Genomic DNA, 12,675 nt, shown 5'->3' on the forward strand with positions numbered 1-12,675 from the left:
GCTATAAAGTACAACTGTTCTTACCGGAATAAATCTTTGCACAAATTATTCACTGAGGCACACTTAAAACTTTAGATAATTATCACACAGGAGCTACACATTTCAAAAGTAATCTTCTTTAAATTAACTTAATCTTTAACTTCAGCACATCACAAATGCAAACACAATTGCACTAGAAAATCTACTTATTCCTCATATACTACTTTACAATAGAATCAGCTTTCTACTAATCTTCCTCGAAAGCTCTGGAATACAACATTAACTTCGGAATTCCATATCAATATTCTGAGTTGTCAATTTACATTTTGATCCTTTGTAATCTGATCACAGCACTTAATTCTTTGTACTACAGCCTCTTATTTAACTCCGTGCTGCCAATAAATTATTTCCTCATCTCTATTGTACTGTTTTCAGTGCCATTACTGTGCTGAGTGCTCCAATTGTATGCAGTCCCTAGTGCTCGTGCTAACTCTGCCGACCAACTTCTACTCACTTTCCTTGTTTACTCTCGCTTTCCGTTTATATATTTTCACTCCGTTTTCCCGCCAAAACTTGTTCTCACCATCTAGCTCATATCAATTCCATCTTACGTCATAATTCACGCACTACTACGCTCGCGCTTTCTATTTTTAACTCCGTCTCCATGAAAACAATTAGAGCAGTACATAAGCATTACATAACATTATACCTTTACATTCAGAAATTAAATAAAAGGATATTTTTCAATTCAAATAATATATAATTAATATGATGAACACAAATTCTTCTACTATTAATATAGGAATAAATAAGATAATCTGAACGTTATTTTTATACAGAGCTCTTTCCATTATTAATGCATATCCTAGATTAAATAATTAAATAAAAAACTCACAAAGGTAATTACATGTATAATAGTTTATATCAAGAGATTTATATAAAATAATATCTACAAATGTAGCCTTTGATATGGTGGATTATGTTGGATTCTAAAGGGAGTATTAATAATTTTAATTTCTCTTCATTCAGAATACAACACTGGGGAAGATATGAATGGAGATATTCAGTGTTTGCAGATGGTGTAAAGTTGGGAAGAACTATGATAAGTAGAGCAGATACTGTGGTTTTACAAGTAGACTTGAACAGACTGAGTGAATGGACATAGTAGTGGAGATGCCTGTTCAATATTGCAAAATGTAAGGTATTAAAATTTGAAAAACAAAAGATGGGATGTAGAATGTTGAGGAAATGAGGAGAGATATATTGTGGAGGAAATGAGGAGAGATATATTGTGGAGGAAATAAGAGATTGTAGGTTGATGGTGGATAAGGATTTAAATTTAGAAGACACATTGCCAAAACTGTGAGGACAACACAACAAATTCTGGCAACGATGCAAGAGGACACTGACTTGTGGAAGTAAAGAGATTCTAGTTTGATTATATAAGACCTTGATCACCCTATAATATGCACTATTGTGCACAGATATGGTCACCTGCGACTGACTAAGGTAATTTCCAGTCAATGGAATGCTGAGTATGAAGAAAGTTTGAGAAGATGCAAACTGCAGAGTCTAGTGGATAGGAGAATAGGAGAAGAGAGATGATATAATAGACATACAAGTTAGTAAGGGGTTGTTATAGGATTATGTTGAAGAAGTTTTTCATAAAATGGTGGGAAAACATGATGTCATCCCTGGAAGCTGTATAAAGAGGGTGTGAGAAGCAAGTTTTTTTGCATGGAGAGCTGTGAATGAGTGGAATGTTCTGCCTGAAAGTGTGGTGTCTGCGGAGAATCTAAATGTAGTTGAGACACTACCATGCCTCAAGTACGTTTAGATTCTCTGCAGGCTATCTCAATACAGGTCTTGAGATAATAGTAATAATGAAACCATGTATGCTAGTGTTCTGTTTTGTAAGCAGATATGTATATACATGTTATAACATGACAGAAAAAGCCTGATATCATTGCATCGTATCAATCACCTGCAATGCTTTGATGAATAAAATACGTTTCTTTCTTTCTTTGCAATTGTGATGATGTCATTAATAAATAAACAATTCATGCATGCATCAAGTTTTGCATTTAATTTGACAAAAAAGCCATGAAATCAAACACTTAAAACAAATTTTGGGGATAATGCCTTAAAGTCACTCAAAGACATTTGAGCAAATCAAAAGGTTTAAAGATAATCAAACTTGGACCAAACATAACTCTCATTTTGGAACACCACTGACAACTTGGCGGCTCATGTTGCAAAAAGGTTATCAACAATCAGCGAATTACTATTTGAGATCAAGAGCTGGCCTGTGACCAGGAATCTCGGTTGGATCTTGCCACCAAATTCTGATGGAAGATTTGGAAATGAGGAGGATTGCTACTGAAAGAGTAGAGAAGGATTGCACTTTGCAACAATCCTGCTCAGCTCTTTCAAGTCATAAGTTTTTGGCTCAAAAGAACATCACAGTTAAATCTCACCCACCCTTTTCACCAAATTTGGCCTACTATGACTGTTTCATTTCCCAAGCAAAAATCTGAACTTAAAGGATGAAGGCTTCAAGATGTAAATGAAATTAAACAGAATGAGACAGAGCAACTGAAAACCATTCCTTTAGAACTGTTCCAGAGATACTTCCAAATGTCAGAAAATGTTTGGAACATTATATTGATGCAGGAGGAGAATATTTTGAAGGAGATTTGTTCCTATGCCTCATAAGCTTTTGTATATATTTTTAATGTTTTGAACTTTCTGAACAGACCTTGTATGCATGTGGGATTGGTTTAAGAGTCAAAGGCAACTAGAAAACAACTTCTAAATGGGCTTTCAAGAAATGTGAAAAACTGACTGTGCATTCTGACCTAATGTCCAATCCTCACCTTCTTCTAGTGAGGCCTGAGAAGGTGAGAATTCTTCTAGTGGTGGATATCCACCTGAATATGAACAATTTCGTGAAAAGCATGAGAGTTATGTGAACAAAGATGTGGAAAACTTTTATTATGTTCATTTGTAAAATTTTCATCTATGTTTCACAGGCATCTTCAGTACAAAAACGGAACAGCAATAACAAAAACTTCTAAAAAAAGTACCACCTTAGTAGATAACATAAGATTACAAAAAATAGTCACTCCTAAAATATATAATTAAAAGTTAGGAAAGATTTATTCCAATGAGTTCTATGCTTGGGGAAGATGGATGTTTGACAAGTCCAGACTATTCAGGATCATGATATAAGACTTATGTTCTTTGTGACGAATAAAAGCAGATCTTACAGTTTGTTCATAAAATGACAAGCCACAAGAACAAGAAATCTAGTAAACACCCAGATAACCAAAAGGGAGCTTATCTTTAGGAGATGTGAGAAAAGTGGGATTTTTTTTTATTTCCTTGAGAACACAAGAAACAGGGATCCTATAAATGATTTTTTCATTAAGAAATCGCTAACACTATTTGATAAGGTTGACTTAATGCCGTAATCCTTTCTATAGCAGTTCATCTGAAAAATATAAAGAATGGGCATAATGTATTAAGGTCTTGATAATCCCACTTTTTTGACTATGATGGTGGTGTAATTCTGCATGGATATAAAGGCCTGTATGAGTCTTCATAAAATTGTAACCTGCCAGCCAGTTAACCCTTTGACATATAAATTATTTTTAAACTCTAAATTCGTTTGAAATTGACACAAACTTCGTAATAACGTCTGCGTTACGTCAAAATCAATTTTGGTCCAATAAACAAAAGACATGTCACAGACGTCTTTGTATGAAATTCGTTAGAAATTGACGAGAACTTCGTATCGTCTGCGATACATCAAAATTAATTTTGGTGCAATAAACAAAACAGGTGTCACAGATGTCTTTGTATGTTAACGGGTTAATGAAGATCCAGTTCACCATGGATCTAGTAATTCTTCATTAAGCTTCCTAGTGTTTCAGGTGTTTACCAGATTCCTTGTACTTTATCATATTATAGACAAACTGAAAGATATGCTTTTATTCATTCTGAAGAACAAAGTCTTTGTTAGTGGAATATTAACTGTTGTCAATATTCCACTGCTATGGAATATTAACAACAATTAATGTTATTCATTACACCAGGAGTATATACCAAAAATCCACATTTCATTCCTAATAAATCCCTCCAAACTTGTGGTATCTGGCTTTGCAATAATGCCTGATGAAAAAATATAATAAAGCACACTAATTGAATAAGAAAGAAAATGAATAGATCAATAAAGTAAAAAAACATTTTTTGAGAGTGTCTTTTCCTAATAACTAAGCATTACACCATATTTTTTTCAGAAAAAAAAAAACATGGAAAACTATGACTCTTAAACAGGCTAATGTTACTTTAATTTTAAACTGTTAAAAAAAAAATTACTTTCATTGCAGTCTTTACCCATCCACCCTCGCTCACAAACACAGGCACCAGTAACAGGATCACAGGAAGAATTATTTTTACAATCACATGAACTTAAGCAGAGAGGACCCCATTTACCTCTCTCACACTGACTGCCACATCGTACACCTACAATGAAATTAAATGGTAATCAAGTTAAAATATAAAATGTCTAGTTCAAAAAGGGAATTAATAAGATTATATGAGAATATTAGTGAAACTGCTTAAAATAAAAAAAAAAAATAAAAAATAAATTTTTAATGCCATATACAAGGAGAACAGGATTTTGAAAGTGATACCAAGCTGTCACTACAAACTACGAATTAAACATAAAATATTAAACTTCCTTTACAGTGAAATAATTTATCATGATCTCTATACATTATGATATGGCCCAACCTTTCTATCAACTTAGTTACTGAATGAAGACTGTGCAATAATTAGAAGATAGTTGCAGTTTCCAGTTCAAAACAGAGGACTTAATGAAATGCTAAATATGCATATTCCAGCCAAGTTAATCCCATCTTCTGTGATATATATACTGCTTCCACAAATACCTCCTCTAGTTGGATAAAATGCCAAGACTATGGTGATAATGAATTTCATTACAAAGTGAAATATTACAACCCTAGTTATTTAGAGGTATGTTTTGTCTTCAAATTAAAGAATCTGGTTTATAAAGAATTAAAAATCTAGAATATAAAAACTGTGAAGGATGAAAAAAAACTGATTTAAATGCCTTGGAAGTTAAAGTATAATATAATGATTACACACACACATCTACTCTATAATATAAAATGATAAGCCTTTTTATGAAATGTTTTTGTGTCACGATTTTTGTCAAGTTATTTGAAACGTTTTGAAACTCAGGGACTACCCTGAGTGTCAAGTCTTCAAAATTCAAGGAGAACCAGCCTACCAGTCCGGAACTCGAGGGGGGGGGGGCAATAGGCACCGGGGGAAGTATCCCCCTTTCGAGTTTTGAAAATTCGAGTAATCAGAATTCAAAGAGAATCGGCCTACCAATAAGAACTCAGCAGGGGGACGTCAAGAACTGCAGGCACAGGGGTACCCCTTTTGAGTCTTCAGAATTCAAGGAGAACCGGCCTACCAGTCTGGAACTGGTGGGGGAAGGAGCTAGGGGGGTCAGAAATCCCCTTTCGAGTCTTCAAAATTCGAGGAGAACCGACCTTACCAGTCCGAAACTCGAGCAGGGGGGAGGAAGGAATCCCCTTTCAAATCTTCAAAAATTTGAGTCATCAGAATTCAAGGAGAACCGGCCTAATGTCCGGAACTCAAGGGATTGGGTGCCATAGGTGTAACGGGGGAGGGGCAGAGCCACATAGCATATATATATATACATGAAAAAATTAGTTTGAATGACTATAATACCGAGAATAAAAAAGAATAAAGTTTAATGCTGAGATACTACTAGTTTCGTTGAAAAAATCAACTTCTTCAGGTATCAAAGACAAAGAATTATATAAAAAATTACAGAGACAATATAAAATTACATCAACAGATCTAATATAAAAGACGGCAGTACAGTTCAAACAGGAATGAATGCTGGAGTTTCAAATGAAGTTGACTACGTGCGTGAGTTATCACGAGAGCCCCGGTACTGGACAGAGGCAATGTGTGCATCAGACAGATTGTAGCTAAGGCTGTTGTTATATGGGATGAATCAAGGGATATTTCTTTAGATTCGATTATCTTTCTTTCAAGCTCGTCATAACGCATATGTAAATTAAAAGTTTGTGTGAGAACTTCAGCCCAACAGCCAAGACAACCCAATATAGCCCACTAGGGGGCATCTTTAGGACTCTAGGTACAACATTAGTTTTCTCTCTTCTGCCTCATTTGCTTTTTGTAGTGCCTGTGTGCGTGTGTCATAGTTAAGTTTCCATGAAGATTACAATGTGACATTGCCGAAATACAGGAAGTATTTATTCAAGTTTCTTTTAATTAATATTGCAGTATACGTTGTAAATTCCTTTAATAATTTACTAGTCATGTGTTACCGACGTATAAGAACTATCTACAAGAATTTCTTCATCAGTATGACTTATTGTTGGTGCAGAGACTTGGATGATCTGAAGAGGGTATCTTTTTGAGATTTGAACAACAATACTTGCTATTCAATCAGATATACTGTTAAATTCTATTATGTCCTTCAATTTTTTGTTGAACATGAATACAACTCCACTGATTCTTTCCTTATCTTGTCCTATATAATACAGTATGTCTCCATTTCTCTATTTTTTTAATTTAAGAATTTCTTCACCATTACATCTAACTTCACACAATCTGAGAATGTCCCATTTTAGTCACTTCAGATCTTCAGTCAGTTCAGTTAGCCATGCTTCACTGCTCACTTACAGTTTAAGGTTCTAAGGTCTACTTTTTAATGGCAGTATAATCTGGTTACCCTGGGATTCTTAGCACCCTCTGCCTTCATGTTTAACTGCCTGCTGCCATAGGTAGCAACAATCTGTCCTCTGCATAATGAGGGCCATTTTATTTCTGTTTGATTCATCTTGGAAGATTGAGCCATAAATTCATTACATTGGCTCACTGCAAGTTGGTGAATGGCAATATTTTCACACCGGATCAGCAGTAACAAAACCACAAGTCAGAGCTAATCTGATATCCAACAGATGGTAATCAGGGTCCCCCCCATTCACCACCTAGTGGACGCACTCAGCAGCAGTAGGAGTCGCGATATATATAAATATATATATATATTTTTTTTTAAAATAGATTTAATGACTTAAACAGAGATAACTAATAAAGTTTTAATCAGAATAATGCAACTAGTTTCGTCTTATAACAGCCTTCATCAGGTATTCATTAAAGGAAGATAATAGTAATAAACATTGAAGAATCTAAAAAACTGGGAATTACAGGTAAAAATTGCAACACATAATTGAAGCAAAAACGTATTTTTTAAGTTGTTCTAATTGGCGCACTATTGTTTATTGCGTGTGTGCGTGCAGGCTCTCGTGAACACCAATACTGAATAACTGCAGTATGGCTATCTGGGATGTTATAACTTAAATTGCTGTTTAAGTGTTCAGGATTCAGGATGATTTCCCTGGATTCTACAATTTTTCTTTCGAACTCATCACCACAGCGAAAAATATTTTCTGATTTATCCCAGCAAGCAGAGTGACTTTGGAGATCATCATTAGGATTGTTTGAAAAAAGAACATGACTGGACAACGCAGTTGCACGTGATCTTTTATAGGAGAAATCTCTCTCATGCTCCTCTATACGTTATTCAATAGATTTGTTGTTGTCCAAAATAAGGGATATTGCAATCACACCATAATTTAAATACACCTGGATATTTTAGGTTGTGATGAATAGGTTTTGGATGGCTGATAAGAGAATGGATTTTTGGAAGTGTGGTGAAGAACGTCCTGATGTTGTATTTTTTAAGGACCTTAGCCAGTTTGTTAGAGACTGTGCTAATGTATGGGATAGAGATGCTACCTTTAAAATTATTATTAGTTTCTGCGGTGCACTGCCTAGGAGGATCCAGAAGAAATTTCTTAATCGTTTTTTCGGAGTATCCATTTTGTTTAAAGATAAGAGAGAGAGGTAGTTTATTTCTTTTTGGAGTTCATCTGGTTCATTCAAAAGAGAGCGGGCTCTGTGTCCTAAGGTAGATATAGTTCCAAGCTTCTGTGGTTGGAAATGATGAGAATGACTATGTAGATATCTATTGGTATGAGTAGCTTTCCTGTATATAGAGTTTTTAATCTTTCAGAGCATCGTGTAATCATTACATCCAGGAATGGTAAGGAGTTATTTTGTTCTAGATCAGCAGTAAATTTTATATTAGGATGTTGGTTGTTAAGATGATGAAGAAAATCTATGAGAGATGTGCGTCCGTGACTCCATATAATGAAAATATCATCAACATAACGTTTCCAAAGTTTGGGTTTAAATGAAAAGGAAGATATAGCTTTCTTTTCAAAATCTTCTAGGAAAATATTAGCTAGAACTAGGGACAATGGGTTGCCCATTGCCAGGCCTTGTTTTTGTTGGTAAATTAAGTCCCGATATCTAAAGTAACCACAATGAATGCAATGTTTTAATAAAGCAAACATTTTTTTGGATAATTTTTCCTTTAGTAATGTAAGTACTTCGTCTGTAGGAACATTAGTAAATAAAGAGATAATGTCAAAACTTGCTATAATGTCATTTTCATTAATGGAAATATCCTTGATATGAGAAGCAAAATCTGTGGTGTTTTTGATGAATGATGAGAATTTATTAGAGAAACATTTGAGGTGCTTTGCCAGATATTTTGAAAGATTGTAAGTAGGTGAATCAATTCCTTCCACAATTGGGCGAAGAGGGTGTTTTCCTTATGTATCTTAGAAACTCCACAGAGTTTCTAAGATACGTAAGAGAGCGTAAAAAAGGTAAACATTATGAGGAAGTTCACTCGTAGTCTTTAATAAACTGTTTTTACAGCTTTGTAATTCTCTTGTAGGATCTTCCTGAAGAATTGAATAAGTCATGTTGTCTTCAAGTAATTGAAGCATTTTGCTGTGATAATCTTCAGAGTTGAGGACAACCGTAGAATTGCCTTTATGCAGGTAAAATAACAATGTTATTATTCTTTTTAAGTTTTTTTAGGGCTTGTCTTTCAGCAGGAGAAATATTATCTGTTGGAGGTTTAGCATTATTGATAATGAAAATCGATTCAATACGGAGAAGTTTCGCTAAATGATTAGGAATGAGCAAACTTGCTTTTTCAATTTTTGTAAGAAGAGATTCTTTAGGGATTAAGTTTGGTGAGGGAATGAAATTGAGACCTTTGCTTAGAATACTTTTTTCCGCATCTGTTAAAATATGAGAAGATTTGTTCACAACAACTTTCTCTGGATTAATACGGGTTGTAATATGATCAGAAGTATTTTGTATTCTCTTCAGAGTATCAAATTTTTTTTCAATAAGGGTATGCTTATTATTGTTTTGTATTCGAGTAGTTTGTGCTTCACTCTTAATGATAATGATAGCTTACATGATTTTATCATTAACAGTGAAGCACAAGCTACTTGAATACAAAATACATCTGATTGTACTACAACCCATATTAATCCAGGCAAAGTTGTTGTGAACAAATCTTCTCATATTTTAACGGATGTGGAAAAAGATATTCTAAGCAAAGGCCTCAATTTCATTCCCTCACCAAAATTTATTCCTAAAGAATCTCTTCTTACAAAAATTGAAAAAGCAAGCAAGAACATGACTTATTCAATTCTTCAGGAAGATCCTACAAGAGAATTACAAAACTGTAAAAACAATTTATTAAAGACTACGAGTGAACTTCCTCATAATGTTCGACTTTCTTTACGCTCTCTACATCCTCTTATACCACGCATCTATGGAGTTCCTAAGATACATAAGGAAAACACCCCTCTTCGCCCAATTGTGGAAGGAATCGATTCACCTACTTACAATCATTCAAAATATATAGCAAAGCGCCGCAAATGTTTCTCTAATAAATCCTCATCATTCATCAAAAACACCACAGATTTTGCTTCTCATATCAAGGATATTTCCATTAATGAAAATGACATTATAGCAAGTTTTGACATTATCTCTTTATTTACTAATGTTCCTACAGACGAAGTACTTACATTACTAAAGGAAAAATTATCCAAAAAAATGTTTGCTTTATTAAAACATTGCATTCATTCTGGTTACTTTAGATTTACCAACAAAAACAAGACTCCATTTACCAACAAAAACAAGGCCTGGCAATGGGCAACCCATTGTCCCCAGTTCTAGCTAACATTTTCCTAGAAGATTTTGAAACAAACGTTATATCTTCCTTCTCATTTAAACCAAAACTTTGGAAACGTTATGTTGATGATATTTTCATTATATGGAGTCACGGACACACATCTCTCATAGATTTTCTTCATCATCTTAACAACCAACATCCTAATATAAAATTTACTGCTGATCTAGAACAAAATAACTCCTTACCATTTCTGGATGTAATGATTACACGTTGCTCTGAAAGATTAAAAACTCTATATACAGGAAAGCTACTCATACCAATAGATATCTACATAGTCGTTCTCATCATTTCCCACCACAGAAGCTTGGAACTATATATACCTTAGGACACAGAGCCCGCTCTCTTTTGAATGAACCAGATGAACTCCAAAAAGAAATAAACTATCTCTCTCTTATCTTTAAACAAAATGGATACTCCGAAAAAACGATTAAGAAATTTCTTCTGGATCCTCCTAGGCAGTGCACCACAGAAACTTCTTCAATGTTTATAATAATTTTAAAGGTAGCATCTCTATCCCATACATTAGCACAGTCTCTAACAAACTGGCTAAGGTCCTTAAAAAATACAACATCAGGACGTTCTTCACCACACTTCCAAAAATCCATTCTCTTATCAGCCATCCAAAACCTATTCATCACAACCTAAAATATCCAGGTGTATATAAATTATGGTGCGATTGCAATATCCCTTATTTTGGACAAACCAACAAATCTATTGAACAACGTATAGAGGAGCATAGGAGAGATATCTCCTATAAAAGATCACGTGCAACTGCATTGTCCAGTCATGTTCTTTTTTCAAACAATCCTAATGATGATCTCCAAAGTCACTCCAGTTGCTGGGAAAAATAAGAAAATATGTTATGCTGTGGTGATGAGCTTGAAAGAAAAATTGTAGAATCCAGGGAAATCATCCTGAATCCTGAACACTTAAACAGCAATTTAAGTTATAACATCCCAGATAGCCATACTGCATTTATTCAATATTGGCGTTCACGAGAGCCTGCACGCCCATATGCAATAAACAATAGCCAGTTAGAACAACTTAAAAAATACGTTTTTTGCTTCAATTATGTGTTGCAATTTTTACATGTAATTCCCAGTTTTTAGATTCTTCAATGTTTATTACTATTATCTTCCTTTAATGAATACCTGATGAAGGCTGTTATAAGACGAAACTAGTTGTATTATTCTCATTAAAACTTTATTAGTTATCTCGGTTTAAGTCATTAAATCTATTTTTTTAAAAATGTATGACAACAACCGAGTAAAAGTCCATGATTACACACACACACACACACACACACACACACACACACACACACACACACACACACACACACACACACACACATCAGCGTTCATATTTACTCGGTAGATAATGTTATGAAATATAAATTACTTTGAATGACTATAATACTGAGAATAAAAAAGAATAAAGTTTAATGCTGAGATACTACTAGTTTCGTTGAAAAAAATCAACTACTTCAGGTATCAAAGACAAAGAATTATATAAAAAATTACGGAGACATTATAAAATTACATCAACATATCTAATATAAAAGACCGTAGTACAGCTTAAACAGGAATGTGTGCTGGAGTTCCAATTGAAGTTGAGTACGTGCATGAGTTATCACGAGAGCACCAGTACTGGACAGTGGCAATGTGTGTGTCAGACAGATTGTAGCTAAGGCTGTTGTTTATATGGGATGAATCAAGGGATATTTCTTTAGATTTGATTATCTTTCTTTCAAGCTCGTCATAACACATATGTAAATTAGAAGTTTGCGGCCAGTCTATGAGGTGTTGGTGGCCTTCATCCGAGTTATAAGGAATATATCAATGATAATTCAATGGAATATATCTTGCTGATATAAGGAATATATCAGCAAGAATCGGAGAGAGCAGACTGCCCACAGGATACTTCAAATTTGAAAATAAGATTTACAAACAGAACTCAGGATTGGCAATGGGCAGTCCACTCTCTCCGATTCTTGCTGATATATTCCTTAAGGACTTCGAAGAAAAGGCAATTAATTCCTCAACATTGAAACCCAAAATCTGGTACCATTATATAGATGATGTATTTCTCATTTGAGAACAAGGTTTAAACAACCTCAATATTTTTCTAGACCATCTCAACAAGTTTCATGAGAAAATCGATTTCACCTACGAACTGGAATCCAAGAACTGTCTTCCCTTTTTGGACTTAAAACTCACAAGATGCACCAAAAGTATCAAAATCTCTCTTTTTGGAAAACCCCACACAGATACCTTCATGCTTCTTCCAATCACTACCCTCCGCAAAAATTTGGTATTATTTCAACCCTGGCACATCGAGCCAGATCTTTATTAACAGACGAAACAGAGATTGAAAATAAACTTAATTTACTAAAAAGGACTTTTGTCAACAATGGTTTCTCTCTTAAGAAGATTGATAAATTTATTTCTCACTGTTGTTCACCTACTATTGAA

General features: G+C 34.3%; 1 protein-coding gene across 2 annotated transcripts in view; it reads right to left on the minus strand.

The window, feature by feature from the left end:
* The window catches only part of LOC150093796 (uncharacterized), a 544,781-nt gene that overhangs the window by 169,708 nt on the left and 362,398 nt on the right, over positions 1 to 12,675 (minus strand). For both annotated transcript variants that reach the window (XM_090413179.1, XM_090413180.1), the window contains exon 16: positions 4,360 to 4,506. In XM_090413179.1, coding sequence (XP_090269305.1) covers positions 4,360 to 4,506 — 147 coding nt within the window. The remainder of the gene's footprint in view (positions 1 to 4,359; positions 4,507 to 12,675) is intronic.

The sequence above is a fragment of the Typopeltis vanoorti genome, chromosome 23, assembly GCF_054136105.1.
Source record: "Typopeltis vanoorti isolate ZY-2024b chromosome 23, IOZ_Tvanoo_1.0, whole genome shotgun sequence".
Taxonomy (NCBI): Eukaryota; Metazoa; Arthropoda; class Arachnida; order Uropygi; family Thelyphonidae; genus Typopeltis; species Typopeltis vanoorti.